Here is a 21,776-nt window from a genome sequence, read left to right on the forward strand (position 1 = left end):
CGCGCCGCCGGCCCAGCTGCGACCCCGGCCCCGCCCCCAGGACCCCGGCCATGGACGGTGAGGGCGGTCTCGGACCCCGGGGGGTGGCCGTGAGGGGTTGCTGGGGCCGCGGCGAGAGCTCTCGCTCGCCTTCCGCCCTGCCTGCGCCAGCGGGTGCTGCGCAGGGAGCGGCCGGGCCGGATGGGGGCGCGGGGCGGGGCGGGCGGCCAGGGGGCTGACTCAGTTTCCCCTCCGGGTGGAGGAGGGCCCCAACTCATTTTCTTGCTAGGTGGGGGAGCGATCAGAGGAGCCATGCCTCAGTTTCCCTCCCTGGTTTATGGGGGCAACTCTAGTTGCCCCGTTTGGGGAAAGTGTGGCTGACTCGGTTTCCCCGCAGGAGTAGAGACGGGGACGCCCTTGGTCAGTGTTCATCCTTCATCTACTTCTGAAAGTAGAAAGGGCCCTGACTCAGTTTCCCTCGATTAAGGGAGGAAAGGCACTGAGCTCCTTGTCCCGCAAGAAGCAGGTGTTGCTGGGCCCCGCACGCCTGTGATTTCAGGCAGGTCTGGGAGCAGCCCTTAGTGTCCGGTGGTGGGAGCCTGGCTCCATGACCCCCCCACCCCACTATATGTCCCCCCCACCCCAGAGCCCGCCGTGGGGAGCAGCAGTGAGCATAGACAGTGCGCTTGTTCTGATTCTTGTCTTCCTCCCCTTGCAGACCTGTTCCCCCTCATCTTCCCCTCTGGTAAGTGGGCTGCCCACCCTTAGTGGCTGGGGCGGATCCCCCAGGTGTGGGGGTGACAGCTGCTCATGGGGGTGCTGTGTCCGCAGAGCCTGCCCCGGCCTCCGGCCCCTATGTGGAGATCATCGAGCAGCCCAAGCAGCGGGGCATGCGCTTCCGCTACAAGTGCGAGGGCCGCTCTGCGGGCAGCATCCCGGGCGAGAGGAGCACGGACACCACCAAGACCCACCCCACCATCAAGGTGCGCCCAGGGGTTGCCTGGAGACCAAGTGACCTAGGGGGTCTATGGAGCTCCCCGGGCCTCTGTGCCCTGTCGGGAAGCTGGGCTTGGAATTCTTGACCCTCTAGGGTGTCCTTTGTACTTTGCACAGATCAATGGATACACAGGGCCAGGGACAGTTCGCATCTCTCTGGTCACCAAGGACCCCCCTCACCGGCCTCACCCTCACGAGCTTGTGGGAAAGGATTGCCGGGATGGCTTCTATGAGGCGGAGCTCTGCCCAGATCGCTGCATCCACAGGTGAGCCCCGTTCAGACCGAGGGGACAGGCAGCCATGTCCACAGGTGAGCAGCCTGGGGGGATCAGGAGGCAGGTGTCACAGGTGTCACATAGCTCTCCGCTTTGGAGAGTCCCTCACTCCTTGCTCTAGCCCTTAGCTTCTTCGTTTTGAAGCAGCCTGTTTGTGGGCTCACTCTCTGTAGCAACGGTAGGCTCCTGAGGACCTTAATCACCTCAGCACCCCTGTCTTATGGCTGGACAGGTGGGTCTGTCAGTGTCACATCTCTTGTGCTGAGTGAACCGTCTCCCCTGGAGCTGACGCCCTAGAGGTGACAGAGCGAGGCCCTGAGTCAACAAATAAGTAAACAAGATGACGTTGTCAGTTGTCATCGAGTCAGCTTAGGAGTAACGACTTGAAGACTTGCCCTGTCACGTGCCATCCTCACGATTTCCATCGCTCAAGCCTTCATGCAGTTGCAGTGTCTTCTTCAGGAGAAGGTCTTCCTCAGCAAGACAGTCTACTTTTCCAAACAGTTGGTTAATGTTGTTGTTGTTACGTGTTGTCTAGTTGGAACTGAGTCATAGCTGACCAGTGGTCTTGAGAGGCAGTAAATCCTGTCGGAGCAAATTGCCCATCTTTCTCCCATGGAGCAGCTAGTGGATTCAAACCGTGTGCCTTTAGGGTAGAAGTGCAACTCTTTACCACTAGGGGGGCAGAGGTCCTTAATCAGATGAGGTGGTAGTGGTGGCGGTCTTGTTGTTGTTGTTGTTGTTGTGTACTGTAGAGGAGGAACTGACCCGTAGCTGAGCCTCTGGCAGGTTTTCAGAGGCCATTAAATCACACGGGAGGAGATTGTCCATCCTTCCGGAGCCGCTGGTGCTCTTGAACCATGTGCCTTTGAGATATTGCAACACAGCTTCTTGCCACTAGGCCACCAGAGCTTCCTAATCAGCTGATAACGGACTGCAATCATTCCAGTGATAGAAATAAAACACGATACGATATGAAGGCAGTTGGAAGGAGTTCTGGTAACACAATGATTAGATGTTTGGCTGGTAACTGAAAGGGCAGTGGTTCAAACCCACTGTCCGATCTGTGGGAGGAAATAAAAAACAACACAAATACCCGGGTAGTCTGTTCCCATAAAGACTTACATCCTAGAAAGGGCTGTGGGGCAGTTCTGTCCAGATCTGTGCGATCGCCATGTCCTGTAAGGTCACTGTGAGTTAGAATCGACTCGTGATGAGCACAGTCGGTTGGACAATAACCCCAGGCAGGGTCACTGCTTTGGAGCAGAAGTTCAGGAAATCATTAAAAATTTTAAAAAAAAAAGTTCAGGAAAGGCTTTTCTTAGCTAAAACTTAAATGATGAAAAATAGAGAAGCCAAAAAAGAGAGCTCTAAGCAGAAGGACAAGTGCAAAGGCCAAGACGTGGGATGTGTAGCATCTGAGGAGCAGAAAGGAGGCTGTGTGGCGAGAGGGGCTCGGTGAGGGTGGGATCAGCTCGTGCTTGTGAGCTGAACTCCGAAATGGGGGTTTCATTGCAGTGTGGTGGGGAGCCAAAGCAGAGGGTGATGATCTTCGGGAGGGATGAAGGCCCAGGCTTTGGCAGAGATGCAGTTGTAATGCTCAGGGTTGTGGGGGGCCTGTCTCAGCTTCCAGAACCTGGGGATCCAGTGTGTGAAGAAGCGGGACCTGGAGCAGGCCATCAGCCAGCGCATCCAGACCAACAACAACCCCTTCCAAGGTGAGGGGCCGGGGGTAGGAAGGCCTAAGCCCCATCACCCGAGCCGTCTTTCCCATGTCGTCGTTGTTGTCCCCCCCCCGCCCCCCGTGACCAAGAATCACAGCACAGAGAAGAGCATGCTGCCCATTCAGTATGCACCCCAGTTAACAGGGCTCCCACATCCAGGGTCACAGGTGCAGTCAGTGATGAGTCTAGAACCTTCTTTCTTCCTTCTCTAGGATGCCTCCCACTGTTTACATGCCCTCACACAACCCTGTAGCCCGGAGCGCCCTGCCCAGGCCCCCGCCCCTCCTGACTGCCTGTACCCCGGTTCCCCTACAGTTCCCATAGAAGAGCAGCGCGGGGACTACGACCTCAATGCCGTGCGGCTCTGCTTCCAGGTGACCGTGCGTGACCCGGCAGGCCGGCCCCTCCGCCTGCCACCTGTCCTCTCCCACCCCATCTTTGACAATCGTGAGTGGCCAGGGAGCTGGCAGAAGGGGAGAGGTGGGCTTAGGGTGGGGCATGGCCCAGTAAAGGTGCCCTTGCGTCATCCGCGTCATCCTGTCCTCTTGCATGGCTGTGTGTTAGGTCTGTGCAGGTGAAGGACAGGCACTTTGATGGCATGTGATAAGGTTTGGGGAAAGGGCAGCCCCTACTGCCAGCTGTGTGTGAGGGGAGCTGGAGCAGGACACCCTTCTCAAGCAAGCAGGGAGCTGTGTGCCCAGGTCAGACTAGAGATTCCAGGAACTGGCCTTCCAGGAACAGGGTGATGTGAGACAGTCATTCAGTGATGAATTGGGCTGAGAGTGGCCAACAGCATTTTATAATTAAGTACAGAGCAGACTAGATGAAAATCAGAGGGCCCTGGAGCCCCAAAGAAAGGATCTGTTTTATGTGTTATTTAATAATTATAATAATAATTATCCAGACTCACTGAGATCTTCCTGTACTCCTGATTCTGTTCCTGACTTGGGGCTCAGGGCAGGCCTCTCTTCCCAGGACAGTGTGAGGAGGTCCTTAAAAAGGACTTGTGTCAGGTGGAGCGGGGTACGATCGGGTAGTTCCCAGTGGACTCTCGGCTCCACAAGGTGGGGACATCCGGGTTCTCAGTGGCTGTGTCCTAGCGGCCGGAGCAGGGCTGGGTGCACAGTGGGTGCTGCTAGATGCAGTCTCTGAGCTGGCTGGGGGAGGAGCTGCAGGTCAGCGAGCTCTGACCACCCCTGTGACTCTGAGCTTTGCAGGGAGGTGGCGTCTCTGGAAGGTCAGCCCCAGGGACCTCTGGTGGCTCAGGGCTTCCTTCCTCACCCCCCTCACCCCCAGGCGCCCCAAACACTGCTGAACTCAAGATCTGCCGAGTGAACCGAAACTCTGGGAGCTGCCTGGGCGGGGATGAGATCTTCCTGCTGTGTGACAAGGTGCAGAAAGGTACACACTTGGAGGCAGGGCGGGGCTGTGGCGCAGGAGGTGGGGGCGAGGTGGTGCTCAGGCGTGAGGGCCCTCTTCTGGCTCTGACCTCCACCCCCAGCACCTGGGGAGTCTCAGGGCACCAATGGGATAGATCTCAGTATCGAGCATTTCAGAGGTTGTTGGGTTCACTGACTCACTTCATCTCTCCCTCCTGCAGAGGACATCGAGGTGTGTTTCACAGGGCCAGGCTGGGAGGCCCGAGGCTCCTTCTCTCAGGCCGATGTGCACCGGCAAGTGGCCATTGTGTTCCGGACACCCCCGTATGCGGACCCCGGCCTGCAGGCCCCCGTGCGTGTCTCCATGCAGCTGCGGCGGCCTTCTGACCGAGAGCTCAGTGAGCCCATGGAGTTCCAGTACCTGCCAGACACAGGTAACCTCTCAGGTTACCCCCAGGAGGTGGCAGCAGGGTGTTTGGGCTCCCCTCGAGGAAATGGGGGCCAGGACTGAGTAAGGCTGGAGCTGATAGGGCAGCAGGGGCCAGGGCTCATGACACACACAGTATCCAGTGTTTATCTTCTTGGTAAAGCAGCCATGATAATAGCCAAGACACAGGGAATCTTCCTAGACGTCTGGCTTTATCCCAAGCATTTCCGTGAACTGTCGATCTTAATCTCTCACCAGCCTCTTGGGGGAGGGAATTGAGGGCTCATGCTTTAACTTGCTGGCGGTCACCTAGCACACTGGCAGCTGGACCAGCTTGTGACCCCAGGGGCCGTGCGTGTCAGCCTGTCAGGCATCTGACCACAGCAGGACAGCCAGGATGGTCACCAGCCCAGGCTGGTCTCTGTCCTGTGAGCATTCCATGTTCTAGAAACAGTCTTATAGAGCTTGAAGGGCAGGGCAGCAGAAACACAGCCATCAGTTTATCCCACAGACAATTACCAAGTGCCCACTGGGTGCCAACGGCCCCTGCCAGGTACTGTCCATGCCAAGATGAGTAAGCCCTGTGCCCTGCCCTTTGAAAACGCGGTCACATAAGGAAGACAGACATGCAAAACAGATCCTTAAGTCACGGGTTGACGGGTGAAACCATGGGTGGTGTGTGTGGCGTGCTGGGGGAGCAGAGGTGGGGCTGGAGAGCTGCCTGGAGGAGGAGCCTTGGAACTGGAGGAAGACACTCTGGAGCGGGTGGGCCACCATCTGGAGAGGTCAGCACCGCTTTGTCATGGGAGGGAACATTGGGCAGTGAGCAGGCCTGGCATAGGAGAACTTGAACTTGAAGGCAGAGACTTCGGCAGGGTTTCAGCCTGAGGCTGAGGGGAACTCTGGAGGGTCAAGGACATTATCTAGAAGCGTTCTCCAGCAACAGTTTGTTCCAAGGGTCCAAGAGACCTGAGCTGGGGGCTGCTTTGGATGATGTTGCACTGGTCATGTCCAGGAGCTGAAGCTGTTAGAAAAACAGTTCTTCAAGCCACAAACCAAACAGTGGAACCATCGGAGGGAGGAATGAGTCTGCTCAATCAAACCAGTCGTTCGCAAAGAGGCAGTGTGGGCCCCACAAGAATGGTGACGTGAGACCGCCGTGTCCCCACCTTTCCTCCTCAGCTCCTTCCTGCAGCCCGCACGACCCCTCAGGGCCTGTGCTCCCTAGAGCTGCTGCCTCTGGGTGGATGTGTGGCCGAGGGCTGTACATGCCCGGCCGAGAACTCTCCCCTGACCTCTGACCTAGCTCCCTGCCTCACCTCAGTGCCGTCCCTCGTGCCTTCCCAGAGCCCCCTCACTTCCGCGTGCACACAGCTGTGTGTCTGTCCCTCCTACCAGGGTGTCAGCTCTTTGACGACAGCACCTGGATACTGACTCGTGGCTCTTTCCCCACTGGTTACAATGCCTGGTGCTGGCGGATACGTGTCGACCTAGTTCATTCAGAGTACAAGGAGGGGATTTTGAGGGTGACTGTAAGATGGGTTGACGTAGCAACGACAGCATTAGACTCAAGTATTTAGAGATGTTAAGAGTGCCACAGGATAGGGCAGGGTTCAGGTTGGTTCATAGGGTGCAGTGAGTCTCACTCGACTGCATGGCACCTGACAACAACTACAGTTCAAACTTTGAAGACAGACCAAGATGGTGGTGAGGGGACAGTGGAAGAAGAGGAAGAAGTAGGTTTGGGACTGACAGATCAGGGCTGCTTGAGGGCTGAGGGGTTGCTAGACAGTTTGCAAGACCATCAAACCAGCAAAGAAGAGGAGCCACCAATTGCACTCAAGCAGGAGTGAGACATGGGCCTGGCCTGGCTGGAGGCTGGAGACACACGAGGACCGGGCAGTGTGGGTGGGCGGAGCCAGAGGCTAGAGCCCCTGTGAAGCTCCTGACCCCCGGAGTGTAGCCCTGGTACCTCGCGTCACCCACATAGCCTTGTTGAGTGCCATCGAGCTGAAACCAAACCGTAGCTGACCCTCGAGCAGGTTTTCAGAGGCTGTAGTCGCGCAGGAGGAGATTGCCTATCCTTCTTCCAAAGAGCAGGAAGTAGATTTGAACTGAATGCCTTTGGGATTACAGCACAATTTCTTACCGCGAGGCCAACGGTAAGAATTCACCAGCTGCTCCTTTGGAGAAGGATGGACAGTCTCCTCCAGGCGATTTACAGCCCCTGAAAACTGGGGCTGCAAGGTCGGTGATGAGTCGGTTCCAACTCGCTGGTACAGAACCCAGCAGGGAAAAGTTCAGATCTGCTCACAGAGTCACAGTGAATGTAGTTGACATGATGGTACCTAACAACGACAACAGCAGCAGCATAGCCTTAGAAGGGGTGAATTTAAGCAACGGAGACCTTCTTTGGAAAGCCATCAGTGCCAGGGCCCCTGTCACTGCCTGCAGTGCGTGGTCACTGTCCTCTGGAGGTGCTTTTGAGGAGAGTGAGACCCACCGCCCTTGTCATCTTCCCAGATGATCGCCACCGGATTGAGGAGAAGCGAAAGAGGACATACGAGACCTTCAAGAGCATCATGAAGAAGAGTCCTTTCAATGGTGAGACGGGGGCGCGGGGCGAGCCGGGGAGGGGAGGATGGAGGGTGAGGGCCCAGAGAGCTGACCCAGCCCTTGTCCGGCAGGACCCACAGACCCAAGACCTCCATCCCGGCGCATCGCTGTGCCTTCTCGCAGCTCAGCGTCTGTCCCCAAGCCAGGTAAGGCTGCCCTCTGTCCCGTGGAGGTGAGCGCGGGAGTCAGCCTTGCCTGCAGGTGTTGGCTGGAACTCCCTAGCTGAGGGGCCATTTCCTCAGAGCATGAGGGGGTTTTCTGGGGGTGAAGGAAGGGCAGATCCCTGCACCCTACTGAGCAGAGTAGGACCCGTAGCTGTGTGGCTTCCCAGGGGGGCAGATGCCCCAAACCCTGCAAGCCCTTCAACAGTGCTGCCCCCTGCTCTCAGCTGAACCAGGGAGGCAGCAGAGTCATCTCTGAAGGTTGACTCAGTGACCATTGCCTGCGGGGCTCCTCACAGGGAGGCTGGTCCCTGAAAGTGCTGGAAGCACCTTAAGTAGGGAGAGGTGACAAGCTGTATGGGCTGGAGTGGTCAGGGAGGGCACCCAGGAGGAGGTGGCTGAGAACTGGACCTTCCAGGCGGGTCAGGTAGATAAAGGGACTGAGGGTGTTGGCATTGAAGCCATCGACGGGCTGGGGTCCAGGGCCTCATCTCTGGAACCTGCACTGACTCCACTTGTCTGTCTCTCTTCTCCAGCCCCGCAGCCCTATGCTTTTACGCCATCCCTCAGCACTATCAACTTTGAGGAGTTTTCTCCCATGATGTTTTCTTCTGGGCAGATGCCAAGCCAGGCCCCAGCCCCAGCCCCAGCCCCTGTCCTGGGCCAGGCCCCTGCCTCAGCCATGGCAGCAGCTCTAGCCCCAAGCCCAGCCCCTGTCCTGGGCCAAGCCCCTGCCTCAGCCCCAGGCCCAGCTCAGGCTGCAGCTCCGACCGCCAGGAACACCGGGGAAGGGATACTGTCGGAGGCCCTGCTGCAGCTGCAGTTTGATGCCGATGAAGACCTGGGCTCTCTGCTGGGCAGCAGCACAGACCCAGCCGTGTTCACAGACCTGTCGTCCGTCGACAACTCGGAGTTTCAGCAGCTGCTGAACCAGGGCGTGTCCGTGGCCCCTCATTCAGCCGAGCCCATGCTCATGGAGTACCCTGAAGCTATAACTCGCCTGGTGACAGGCTCTCAGAGGCCACCCGACCCAGCACCCGCCCCCCTGGGCGTCTCAGGGCTTTCCAATGGTCTCCTCACAGGGGATGAAGACTTCTCCTCCATCGCAGACATGGACTTCACAGCTCTGCTCAATCAGATCAGCTCCTAAGGGGAAGCAGCATCCTTCCTGGAGCCCCATCCCAAGGCACTTAACGGATTCTGGGGTACATGCTCCTCTGGGCAGCATCTTCTTCCGGGGCACATTTTACTCTTATCAACAGTATCTTATCTGTCTCTCTTTGGAGGTGCTTAAGCAGAAGCATTAATGTCTCTGAAGAGGAAGGAGCTGGAAGGATCAAACTCTTCCTGGGTCCTGATGGGCCATTCTTTTCCCTGTAGAGAACTCTGGGGGTGCCCACCCCCACTCTCCAGCTTCTAGTACTCTCCTAGGGGAGGGGCGGACCACAGCCGGTGGCCCCAGGGCCTGCAAAGCCTTATTACCAAGTGTCTTCCTTAAGCCACCCATTGAACCAGAGAACACCCTGTACTCCACGTCTGTGGTGGCACTAGCACTGACCTTGTCCCTAACACCAGCATCGAGGCCCTGGCCTTCCCACGCAGATGTCCCTGCCAGCCCTCCCCATGCCCAGCAGCCGCCAGAGAAAGCTGATGGGACCGCGCTGGACCCTCCAGGATCCAGAGTTTCCATCTGTGGTGCAAACTCTTGCTCCCGGTTTCTTAAGTGCCTTCACTGTGGGACAAGTGGACTGGAGGAGGGGAGGGGGAGGCTGGCCGCACTCCAGTCCGGAGGGAAATAATCAAAGCAGTTGGACTCTTGCTCTTTCTACTCTAATAAATTTGTTGCCAAGCTGGCCAGAGCTTCACCTTCTTTCATCAAATAGCCATGGTGCTGGTCAAGTCACTGCAGACCTGGCTGGCCAAGGGGTCAGCAGAAACCCCTAGTCATTAGCATGGATTTGGGGGGAGGTGCCAGCCGCACGTGGTGAGAGCCCAGTGGGAAGGCGCAGTTTGTGTGGACCCCCAGAGTGTTGAGCAAGGATGAAAGAACTTGGAGGGGCCTGGGAATTTGAAGCCTAAAGGACGGAACTCCTTTCCTGGAAGAGTGGAGGTTCAGCTCTGAGAGGAAGACCTCGAAGAGATGGGTTGATACAATAAGGGGAGCAGTGGGGGTGGGTGTGTCGGAGTCAGGGGGACTGGCTCAGGACAGGGCAGGCTTCAGAGCTGCGGTACATAGGATCGCTAGGAGTCGCCGATGGCACATTACATTTCCTGGGCAGCTTGAGGGGAGTTTGCCTTTTTTGGTAAAGGGGAGACGTCAGGCATGGCCTATGCGTATGGAAATCTGCGATCGCAGAGAAGCTGAACAAAGGCTGGACCACGGCCCGAGCTAGAGCGGCCGCCCGGGTCTGCGTCCGGCTTGGCCCAGCGCATGCGCACCAGGCAGGGTCCCGGAAAGGCCCGGCCACCCAGGCCCCGCCTCCTCTGCTGCGCCTGAGTGTAGAGCGCGCCGAGCGCACAGCCAAACTCGATGTTCAGAAAGTCCTCCGAGGGCTGGACGGCGTCTAAATGCTGGAGAGTGTCCGCCGAGCCCCGGGGAAGCGCCTCGCCCGGGGCGGCCTCAGGCAGCGGGGTGCCGCCAGGGTGGGCTGCAGCGGTCTAGCTTTGCGCCCCAAGCCTGCAACCACTGGGGGAGAGGCCAAGCTCCACACGGTGGAAAGGCGGATAGACCCGAGCCCCCAAGTGGGACCCCGCGGGGAAAGAATGATCTGCCCAAACTGAGAGGACGCCCACGTCTATCTGAGCCCAGTCTGGGGTCCAGCGGTGACCAGATCTCGGTCCCTTGGCTGCCCTCGGTGACGGTGACCTCCTGTAACCCCCAGAAGCCTCTCACGGTCCTTCCCACACGCCTCCCTCTGTGAGCTCACTAGTCCTCGTCCTCCCTTCTGTGTCCCCGCAGAACATCTCTCCCTAACTCCCCTGCTCCCAGTGACCTCAGCCAACCTCTCCTCCTCCCAGGGCTCCCGCCGGAAACCAGAACATCAGTGTGGAGGCTGCCTCTCCCTTGTCCCTGGGGTCCTGTCTCTCTTCAGGTCCTGGGGAGACAGCCCATTCTCCCCATCTCCATCACTACCTCCAAGTTTCAGCTGTGTCACCCCCAGCAAGGCTGTTGCTGTAGCCTGCACCACCTCCCAGCCCACCCGCCCACACAGGAACTCAGGCATTCTCCTTCAGACATGCACACTGCCGACTGGCACACTCTGGAAGTGTGACCAGAGCCTGCCACATGGCAGAGGGAAGGCTAGGACTCAGAGTTGGCAGCTATCAGTCTAGGATCCTTGAGGTGATTTCTGATCCGGCCATGGCCTTGTGGGTTCTTCATGTGTCCAGACTCCAGTCCAACAGGTCCCAGGACTGGTTCTCTTCTCCAAGAACTAGTGACTCTACCTTGAAAACTCAGCCTTACTATCTCCTCCATGAAGCCTCCTGATTCCCCAGCATGGATTCCTGTCCCCTAGTTCGTCGTTCCGGAGTCTGAGTTAACAGCTCCACAGCCCTGTCACAGATAAGCCTCGGCCAGTGTGGAGAGGGAGCTGGGCTCGGCAGGCATGAACGCTGCGCAAGCCAGTGCCCTCCCTGGGCCTCAGGCCCAGAAAATGAAGGGTTCAAACCAAGTCCCAGCTTGGGCCTGCTGATGCGACTCACGGGAAAGGTCCCACCTCGTGAGAAACAGGTAGGTCATGGGCTGAGGACACTTGGGTCAAGGGCCATTTCCTTGGGGGCATGAAAACACCCTCTGAGGAAGGAAAGCTCCCTCCTCACCAACTGGACCTTTGGTACTCAGCAGGTTCAGCCAAGGGGTGCCAGGGTGCAGGGCCTTTCAAGGGGGCCTAATCTGGCTCTCTCTAGCCCCACACTCTGCCTTCCTCTGCCCTGCAGGTGTGCCTCCTGCTCTCGATCCCAGCTCCCCAGGTACAGTCCCAGGTCAAGGGAAGCTGGGCCTGGCTCTGAAGATGAAACAAAGCAAGTGTAAGGAAAAGGAGAAGAACACAAGATGTTCCAGAAGAAAACAAAGGTGACCCAGCCTCCAAGACCCCTCAGCCAGCCAACATAACCCTGAGTCAGTGTCCCTGGTGCCTGCTCTTCACGATGGTCTTTGGAGCCAGGCTGGGGCCCCTCACACACACACCCCCCACCTCGTGTCACAAACAGTGGAGACCTGCTTACACACACAAATGGCAAAGGCCTCTTTACTCCCTAAGTCCCCTTTTCTTTGAAGAATATTTACAAACAAGGACAGAATGGGTGCAAAGCTGCCACCAGATGCTGGGCAGGGGAGTGGGGGCAGTGCTAGATACATCCTCCGCATGGGGAGAACGTTCCTGAGGAGGGCCGAGGGCCCAGGGCGGCCTGGACAGTTATGGGCTGGACCCGCATCAGGCCAGGTCGGTGGTGGGCGAGCCCAGCTGCTTGGAGGCCATGAGCAGGCGGGTGGCCGCACTCTCGGACGCAGCCTGCAGCCGCAGGTTGTTATGCCGCAGGCTCCTCACCTCCTCCTCCAGGGCTGCCCTGTCTGCCTTCTCCTGGGGCAACACGATGGGCAGAGTCAGAGCAGCTGGCCCCTCCACAGGGCAGCCTGAACACACAACCCCCATGGCACCCACAGCCCTTTACCTTCTGCAGATCCTCCTGCAGCTTCTTGAGCATGGACTCCAGGTGAGACACCTTCTCTGACAGGCTCCCTGGCTCTGGCCTGGGGACAAAGGGATCTGGACTCAGCCCCCAAGGCCAGGGCAACATCCTAGCTCCACGTGGGTGAGAGGAGCCCAGCCTGTCTTCTTGGGCAAAGCTGAACCTGGCAGGATAGGCACCAGGGAGGAGCCTCACTTACTCAGCATCAGCCTTTGGGGCTCCCTTGGGGTCTCCACTTTCAGGGAGGGGCTGTCCTGTGGGGACACAGGGACTGTGTGGGCAGGTGAGGAGAAGGGAGAAGAACCCGCCCTGGCTCCTACCCCCGTCCCCATGTCCTCACCCTCCCGAGACAGCGACTCCAGGATGGTGTTGCATGTGGACGCGATCTCTGAGATGGACTGCCACTCGTCCTCCAGGGTCTCACTGCCCGCCTCCGACATGACTGCGGGCATAGGCGAGGGCTCAGGTGGACAGCCAGGCCAGATCCTCTGCCCCCGACCCCACGCGCCCTTGTCCAGACTCACTCTTGCTGATGGAGTTCCGCAGGGACAAGGTGCGTGGCAGGAAGGAGGCCCTCAGCCCTGGGGTGGGGTCTTCCCTGTCTTCACAGCCTCCAGGACCAGGCCCATCCTGGGAGCCAGAAAGTGTACTGACAAGATGACACCCACTGTCGCCACTGTGCCCACCCTCACCTGTGGGGCCTCCTGGGTGGGGTGACTTGTTTCTTCTCACTTGGGTGTGGGGCGTCTCCTGGCCAGCAGTAGGTGCTGAAGGCTTGGCTGTGGTGACTAGGAGGAGGTCCGGGGTGGTGGTAGGCAGCACGGGGGCCTCGTCTGACAGGGAGCTGGGGAGAGCAGGGCCCAGTTCAGGCTGGGAGCCGTGCGCCATGGCTGAGGGGGAGGAAGCGGCAGGAGACAGCACCTGCAGGGTGACGGTGAGCTCTGACTGTGCAGGAACTCGGTCCTCTCCTCAGCCAGGTCCCCGGGCGCCGTGGGACCCCCGCCATCGGGCAGGCACAGGTGTAGGAGCTGCTCTGTGGCTGGCAGCAGGGCCACCACAGGGGCGTCATCAGGTACAGGCTCGGGGGCACCCCGCCGGCTGGGTTCCTGCAGAGACAGCGTGTACAGCTCCGAGAAGCTCCTGGTGGGCGAAGGGCAGTGTCAGGCCAGATGGAGCCCCCCACGCCCCGAGCATGCTGTGCCACCCCTACCACCCCCGATTTCAGGGGGCCTGAGCCTCAGGGAGCTTTCAGACCCTCCTTGAGACGTGTTTGTCTGATGCGGTCCAATTTCCTGGATCTAAATCTAAATCCCAGCACTACCCCTGTGCATCCTGGGAAAATCACTCAGAACCTCCATTTCTGCACCTGTAGAACGAGACTGCAGTTGTAACCTCATACATGGTCGCGATTTAACAGCAGCACAGATGTAAATGTTCAGCATAGGAACCTAGAAACGACAATGTGGGGATCCAAGTCCTCCACACACACACCACAGCTGGTGTTTGTACAGCTGTCAGCCATATTAATGTTAGGACACTCTGGTGGCCTACTGGTAAGAAGTTACGCTGCAATCCCAAAGACAGGAGGTTCGAATCCACCAACTGCTCCATGGGAGAAGGATGGACAATTTCCTCCCATGTGATTTACTGCCTCTGAAAACCCTCTGGGTCAGTTTCTACTCGACGGCACACAACAAAGTGAAAGCATATTTCATGACCTGTAAAATGATATAAAACCCAAAGTTCAGTATTCAGAAATAAACAAAGCTTTACCGAAATACAGCCATGCTCACTCACAGACTGTCTGTGGTGGCAGAGATGTGACAGAGACCAGTGGCCCCTAACTGAAACCTAACCCACTGCAGCTGCGATTCCAACTCCTAACAACCCCTACAGGACAGAGTAGAACTGCCCCCATGGGTTCCCCAAGGCTAAAATCTATCTAGAAATAAACTGCCAGAACTTTCTCAAATGGAGCAGTGCTGGCCTCTGGTTGGCAGCCGAGAGTTTTCATGACTGTGCCACCAAGGGCTCCTCCGAGACAACCCAGAGAGCCTAAAATATTTGTTATCTGGCCCTTTGTTGTTGTTAAGTGCTGTCGAGTCGCAGGCAACTCATAGCGACCCTATGAAGGAGCCCTCAACGCTTGGGTGTCTCTCATCCCCTCTCCAGGTTCACAGGGTTTCCGGAGGCGAGCTATTACAGAAGTGGATGCCACTCCTGCTTCCAAGTCTAGTCCCTGTGAAAGTTTTCTCTAATTCTTCCCTCGACTTTGTCCTTGGAGGGGTGAGAGAATTTGCATGAAATATTTTCTAACCTTGACTTCCAAGGTGTGATCTGGCCCTTTACAGAAGAAAAAAAAAAAAATCTACCAGTTCCTAGCACTGTGAGGAAGCAGCTGTGTTTGTTGGGGGGACGGAGGGGGGGTACTTGAAAGGTGGGAGTGGCTGCTGCTGAATCTTCAGAGGAGAGAAAGTAAAAACAAAACAAAACCCCCACCTTCCAGTTGGCTATGACTCATCGTGACCCTCGGGTTTCTGAGACTGTATTTATGAGGCTCTATCTGCGGCGGCGGCGGCAGCGGAGCGCTTGAGGGAGCCCAGCTGCCAACCTCTTCCTACTTTTCTTATTAAGCTACCAGGGCTCCTTCCTGATCAGGGAAGGCACTGTACTAAATTCGCTCCCTTCTCCACATGAGGTAAGCTGCGGCCCACAGACTGAACCATGTAATACAGGTGTCCATCTGGGATTCCCAGGAGCACACCAAGGTGGCCTGGGAGGCCCAGACCCCGCAGTGGCCCGCGTCACGGTCCCCTCTCTGTGTCCCGGTGCCCTGACCTGCGCGGCCGGCCGGTCTCGTCGGGGGGCAGCACGGTGACGCAGACCTTGGGCGCCCCGCGCAGCAGCTGGGCAGCGGCTCCGGGTCCGAGTCGTGGCAGCGTCTGGCCGCACACGCGCAGCAGGCGCGCCCCGGGCCGCAGCCCCGCCGTCTCGGCGAACGTGAAGCGCTCCACGTGTGTGACAAAGCCCTCGGCGTCTGCATCGAAGCCCAGGCGGCCTTGGCCATCTCGCGGCAGCGCCAGCTCCCGGGTCTCACAGCCCCGACTCACCAGCTGCAGGGATCCAGGGGTGGGGAGCGAGGTGGGCGGGGTGCCCGGAGGAGGGACTCCGCCCCAGGCCAGCGGGAACTTTCTAGTACCCCAGCAGCACACTGCAACATCCCCCTCCGCCCCACAGGAATGAAGACCTAAGTCACCAGCCAAGTCACAGGAATAAAGACCCCTGCAGTCACCGGCCAAAGTCCCCAAAACCCAGCTCACGCTAAATGACAAGCTGGCTGGGTTTGCCCCCACCCGTCCCCACAGGAATGCAGGTGAGGCCACGGGAGGGGGCGCCTGGCAACCCCCTTACCCCGGGCAGCTGCATCCTCTGCTGCCTCACCTGAAGGCGCGCCACGATCTCCCCGACAGCCTGGCCCGGGGGCCCGTCGACACGCAGGGTGATGGCCTCCCCGCGGCCGTGGTACAGGTCGAGCTGCTGCTCTGAGAAGGTCCAGGCCAGCACGTCGCGGCAGGAGCAGTTGAAGACTACGTTACCATCGCGCGGCGCCACCAGCACCAGCGCCTCGGCCGAGATGCCCAGCAGACAAGGCACCTCGGCGCCGTCCGCCTCGCCCCCAGCGGCGCCACGCGCTCCCGGGGCCGCGCGCACCCCCCACACGAGCGCGCCCGCCGCCTGCAGCTCAGCGCCCGGACCCCGAGGGGCCGCGCGTCGCCTTCCACCCAGCGACGGCAGGCCGAAACGCGAGGCTGAGTCCAGCGACGTCGTGGTCACCTCGTTGGTGGCCAGGTCCTGCAGATACTGCTGGCGTGTGCGTGTCGCCATGGCGTGGAACTGGCGCGCGTGGCCTGCCGCCTGCTCGCCATTGAGGGCCTTCGCCAGCAGGAAGGCCCGGAAGTCAGCGTTGGCAGGGAAGGGACCCCCGCCAGGAGGCAGAGCTGGCCCGAAGGCCGGGGTGTCCTGGGTGCGGCTCACGGCCACTCTGCAGGGAAGGAGGCAGAGGTCAGGGGGCCCAGGATACCCTGCCTACAGGAGACGCGGGGCTTCCAAGCTGTGTACCTGTAGGACGTGTGCGGGGTGCAGGGCGCATGCGCCCGCACCACCAGAAACACGTGCTGGAAGTGTGAGCGGATGGTGGCGGGGCAGAAGGGCTTGCTGCCAGGCTCCTGGAACACGATGGTCACTATGTCGTTGCCAATGTGACGCTTCCTCAGGAGCTGGAGGTTAGATGGTGAGGGGTGAGGGTGGACACTTGCCCCCACACACTTCCACCTTCAGGCAGGCCAGAGCACGGGGACCACCTGCCCACTTGGTCCTGGTGAAGACCTGAGGGTTTGTCTTTGGGGAAGGGGCCAGCATAAGGGGAGGATTGTTGGGGGTCAACAGAGCTTAGGCCTAGGTTCAAATACTCCCACCAGTGCAACACCCCTCCATGGCTGCCCAGGAGCCCTGGCCCACCTTCCAGCCCTCTCACACCTGCTGCTGGTTGTTGGGGGTGTAGGGCAGCATTGTGGACACGTGGAACATGATCTCGTGGTCCTGGTACATGGTGTAGAGTGAATGCGTGCCGGTGGAGTCCGCTGAGGCCAGGAGGGACACAGAAGGATGTGTGGACGCTGAGTGGTCTGAACTTGCAAACTGACCCACTCAGTAACCCTGGCCCCTAACCTCCTGGCAAAGGGCTTCAATCCATGTGGCAGACAATTCCGTGGTGCCCCTCAACCTGACCTCGAGGTCTAGGGGCTTCAGTGAGGACTGATCCCCTTCTATTCCCCCAAGCCTCCACACCCCCGTCTGCGATCTGGATGGGGCACTGTGATAGAATGAGGCCAGAAATAGCCGTGATTGGCTGCGAGGGGTCTGCGAGGCAGGTGTCCCAGGAGCAGCAGATGGCAAACTCAGCCACAGCATGTGTGGAAGTGCCGTGGGAGGGGATGGCAGGAGACAGAAACCAAGACACCAAACACACCGTGAGCAAATCCATTCCAACGCATAGGGGCTCTATGGCACAAAACTGCCTGCCTCTAGAGTTTCTGGGACTAAATCTTTATGACAGCAGACTGCCCTATCTCTGTCACAAAGTGACATGGCAGTATGTTTGAATTGCCAACCTTACAGCTAACAAATCCTCTAACCACTGTACCTCCAGGGCTGGATAAAAACCCTTCCCAGGCTGCCTGGGATCATACCAACCAGGAAGCAGGGCTGCTTCTACGGAGCTGGTGTTTGATGGAGGGGTTGGAATTCCCAAATTCCCCATCCCTGCTCAAGCAGTGCGGTACCAGAACCTTTTCCCTCCTTCTTCCCAGCCATAGCTTTATCTTCCGCAGTCCCCAATCTACATCCTTAACCTGCATAAAAAAAGTCCCCTGGTCCAGCCCGTGGAGAATAAGGGACCAAGGAGTGGAAAGTTTCCCCCATGGCATCCTGCCCCTCTGTGTGGTCCACCCCCAGCCCTCTGCCCACTCCTCTGGGTCTCACTTTTGGTGTCCAGCTGGGCCCGGTAACTCGCGAAGCCTTTGAGCCGCACCACATCGCCCAGCAGGGTGAGGAACTGTGTGAAGGCGGATCCCGCCTCCTGGTTGTTGTACATTTCCTCCTCCGAGCCCTGGCCCGCCCGGCAGTACAGGATGCCCACCTTGCGCTGGAAGCTCAGCTGAGGGGAGGGGGAGAAGGGCACAGGTAAAAGGCACAGGCCTCAAGATGGACGGACACACACATACACACTGTTCCAGAGAATGGACCAGATGCTGGACAGGATGCTGGCTTGGGAGAAGGGCAGCCCCAGGTACAGACCTGAGCATTGGCCTTCCCTGAGCCAACCTATGTCCTTGACCACCAAGGGGGGGGGTGCAGTCTGTCTTGTTCCCAGCACCCAGGTGAGGGAGTAGGGTTGGTTCAGAGAGGCTCCTGTCTGCATATTCCCAAAAGAAGTCATATTGTCACCTTCTCCAGCACCAGCCCCACCAATGGAGGCCTTAAGCTGAGCTCCAGCACATTCACTGTCTGCCTGGCCCAGTATCAACCCCCTTAAGACAAGTCCAGTTCATCTCCAACCCCTGCCCCCTCCTTCACTCAGCCATCTGCACTTGTGGTCGAGTTTCCCCTTCATCCTTCCCCACCCTATGAAGCCCCACTTCCAACCCCAGCTCCTCAACCCTGCCTGCAGCCCAAAGAACACCATCCTGGCATCCTCTGGACCACAGCTGCACTGGGGACTGTTCCTGGGGACCTCAGGGACACTCCTGTCATGCTGGGGGTTACTCACCACCCATGCCTCTCACCTTCAATGGCTGTAGTGACTGCCATCACAGGATGACACCCACATTTCTGCCTGTAGCCCAGACCCTTCTCTGAGCTCCTGACTCCTCTATCTCTAGCTGCCATTAGCATGTCACCCTCTTTGCTGTGACTGTCCCAGTCCACCCCCCCACAGGGCCTCTGGCTCATGAAAACACAACCTCTAAACGCCAAGAAGTCTCACAATGACCACCTGTAACTTTTCATCAGTCACAAGTCCTTCCCACCTTAGCCCTGGGTCGCACCTTTTCGCCACCACCGTCTTTACCACTATGTCTGGCCTCCATGACGCTGAAAGCCCCTCCAGTCGGGCACGTCCCCACCATGCTGCATCCAGAGCATCCCTCTACTCCCAGATCAGTTCTGAACCCGTGGTTCCCTCGAGCACTCAGGACCAAATGCATGTCTTTCTCCAAATCCTGCCCTTTAGTCCTGCTCTAGGCACACTGAGCCTCTGAGAGGACTCTGCAGCTTGCTTTCAGCCAGAAGCCTGTGGGTAAGCTGCTGGTTCTTCCCAGAGAACCTCTGCTCATCAAGACTTGAGCTGTTCATTTCCTCCAGGATACTCAACTCCTGGTCAGGGGAGGGCAAGCACCTCATCATTCTCTTCTGCTCCCCTAACTCCTGTATTTCAGTGATCAGCTTGTGGGTTTGTCTCCCTCACCAGCTGTGAGGGGAAAGCTTGGTTTGCTCATGTCATGTTCACCAAGAAGTTGTGAGAAAAGTATGGATTGACTAATGGATTGGATGACACTGCATTTTCAAGGCCAGAGGTTAGTGCACACTGTTGGAGATGGATGTAACACAGGCTGGAGACGGCTTCCAGTTCCAGCAGCGGGAGAAACAGGTCTAAGAAGGAGTCCCCATCCCAAACTGGGAGGAGACGGAGTAGGAGCTGCAGGGCAAAGTGGCAGGGATGAGGGCTTGGGCGAAGTGCAGGGGCATTAACCAAGATTCTAATTCATTCTCTAGGACAGAGAATCTGTCAAGCTCCCAGGTGAAGTGGATGCTGCTGGTCCTTCAGTCTCTTGTGTCCTGCCTGAAAGGCTAGTTCTCTTGGGTGACCGCTGACCCCAGGTTCAGACTCAGGGCCAGGGTCTTGGGGGCAAGGCCAGCTGACTTAGCCCAGGTCTAGCTGTAGGGGCGCCCTGGACACTCACCACTTGCTCATCCAGCGTGAGCAGCGTGCGTGGCACCTTCGGGGAGGCGGAGCCCAGGCGCAGGCAGGTGGGGCTCAGCCGCGGTGCCACATGCTCTAGAAGCTTCTTGGGGGACAGGCCTCTTGGGGGCCCCGGTGGCAGCGCATCCTCCGAGATGGTGCCTCGGAGTGTCCGGAGCTGAGGGGGTGAGAGAGTACTCAGGATCTAGATGAGAAGTGGAGGAGGTGGTCCACGGCCGGATCCCCTGATCTCAGCCCACCTGCGTGGTCCGTACGATGATGCGGTAGCTGTGCAGCGTGCCTCCTCCGCTGCCCTCCTTCTCCTCCCGCCGCAGGCTCACGGCCACTGGGCCCAACACCTCATCCAGACCAAAGAAGTTCTGGTGTTCTGGGGGGCAGCGGGGGGACGGACAGACAGTGGGGATGGGTCCCACCTCCCGCAGCTCCACCCAATCAGCCCAGCCCATTACAGGCCCCGCCCCATACTGGGACTGAGACCCCAATCCACAGGGGCTGAGACCCCAGTCCACAGGGCCTGGCCCTGCCTCTGAGCATGCCACGCCCCCTACTCTAGTCCCGCCCACATCACACAGCCCTGTGTGGACACCAGACCCTAGGAGTGGGCTCTCGGGTCCAGCTCCTGCTCTGGCCCTGCCCACCAGACCTGGGGTGGGGGGCAAAGGGGGTGCACTCTGGAATCTTCCCTTATGGGTGGCAGTGGAATAACAGTTCCCAGGCCCTCAGTGGGGTATGAAGATGAATCAGTGGGCGGCTCAGGGGCACCTTGGTCATGAGTGGACGCAGGAGCTGGTCTTCCTGAGGCCGTTAAAGCTGGACCCCGAGGGCAGCCAAGCCTGCAGGGAGCCCCCGTTGTGCGCCCTGCAAGTGACAAGGCGCCCAGGCCTGTCCTTGTCCTCTGCCCACCACATCGTCCTCACCTTTGCCATAGAAGTACTTGCGATAGTAGCCTGCGCCCAGGTCTGCGTGCTCCAGGCTGTAGGCTGCAGTCCGGTTCTGTGGCTGCTCCAGCACCGATACAGCCGTGTTGGGCAGTGCGGGGGGCACAGGTGGGGGCACTAGTCCCCCCAGGCCTAGCTCCCCCTCACCCCCGAGCTCGCTCACAAAGCCAGGCGCCCCGAGCAGCAGGTCCGAGCTGATGGCCTGGTCATCGGTGGTGATCGGGGTACCAGGGGCAGCCTCCGAGTGCGGGCCCGAACCCCGGGGCCTGGGCGTCCAGTCGAAGAGCAGGCTCTGGACGTCGTAGTGAGCGAACCAGCGGGGCTCGGGCACCGGCGGGAAGTCGGGCTCTGGCTCCTCTGCCGGCAGTCCCAGCAGCGCCAGGGGGTCCGCGAAGAGCCGGGTGGGTGCTGCCGCGGGGCGGGGGGCCTCCTCGTGGCTGTGGGCGCGGGCCCGGGGGCTGGTGGGCGCCGGGGGCCGGGTCTCGCCAGCATCACTGCCGCTGCGCAGGAGTGGACTGCGGAGGGGCCTGGGCTCGAAGGTGTGCGGGGTCAGCGGGGGCCGGGACGGCTGGCGCAGCTTGCGGGCGAAGAGGTCATCGGTGGGTGTCGGGGGTGGGCCCCGCCGAGGGCTCCCCGCGCCTCCGGCCCACATGGGCGTGCTGTGGGCCAGGCTCTTGGGGGCAGGGCCGCATTGGTGCCCAGTCGGCCGGCTGGCAGCAGCTCCTGCCTTGAAGGAGGAGGGGGCTATTCACAGGGGCCTGTGTCAAAAACAGGAACCCAGCCCCCCAGCCTGGTCCTCCACCACCCGGGCTGGCTTCCGGCCCCCTCCATGACCATCAAAGCCGCTTCCGCTTTCCTGGCCACTTCCTTGTCTGCCTGGGGCCGAGGTTTCCAGCCCCCTCCCCCAGCTGAGTGCTGGCTGGACCACTTGGCCCTGAGGGTCTTGACCGCCAGGGGCCATGGTCCTTGACACACACAGCATGGTTTTGGCCAGGCTCTGGAGTGAGGGTCCCCCACCAAAGCCTGGCCCCAATGCAAGGGGACAGTTG

At 59.2% G+C, this 21,776-nt stretch overlaps 2 protein-coding genes across 2 annotated transcripts; one reads left to right on the forward strand and one right to left on the reverse strand.

The window, feature by feature from the left end:
- The first annotated feature begins 50 nt into the window (after positions 1-50).
- On the forward strand, positions 51-8,707 carry RELA (v-rel avian reticuloendotheliosis viral oncogene homolog A). The gene is made up of 11 exons (XM_006893424.1): positions 51-153; positions 698-724; positions 811-962; positions 1,093-1,241; positions 2,877-2,968; positions 3,290-3,421; positions 4,271-4,375; positions 4,575-4,787; positions 7,304-7,384; positions 7,468-7,542; positions 8,094-8,707. The coding sequence occupies exons 1-11, from the start codon at positions 51-53 to the stop codon at positions 8,705-8,707; spliced, it is 1,743 nt and encodes a 580-aa protein (XP_006893486.1).
- A 3,286-nt stretch (positions 8,708-11,993) lies between these two features.
- SIPA1 (signal-induced proliferation-associated 1) lies at positions 11,994-21,422 on the reverse strand. The gene is made up of 15 exons (XM_006893324.1): positions 20,707-21,422; positions 20,029-20,156; positions 19,770-19,946; positions 17,791-17,965; positions 16,786-16,889; positions 16,369-16,526; positions 15,691-16,291; positions 15,088-15,362; positions 13,171-13,389; positions 12,982-13,093; positions 12,774-12,879; positions 12,590-12,691; positions 12,449-12,503; positions 12,232-12,310; positions 11,994-12,140 (listed from the first exon to the last, which is right to left on the reverse strand). The coding sequence occupies exons 1-15, from the start codon at positions 21,377-21,379 to the stop codon at positions 11,994-11,996; spliced, it is 3,111 nt and encodes a 1,036-aa protein (XP_006893386.1). The 5' UTR covers positions 21,380-21,422.
- Positions 21,423-21,776: the final 354 nt, after the last annotated feature.

This window comes from Elephantulus edwardii, unplaced genomic scaffold (assembly GCF_000299155.1).
Source record: "Elephantulus edwardii isolate Elephantulus edwardi_28Jun2011 unplaced genomic scaffold, EleEdw1.0 scaffold00126, whole genome shotgun sequence".
Lineage (NCBI taxonomy): Eukaryota > Metazoa > Chordata > Mammalia > Macroscelidea > Macroscelididae > Elephantulus > Elephantulus edwardii.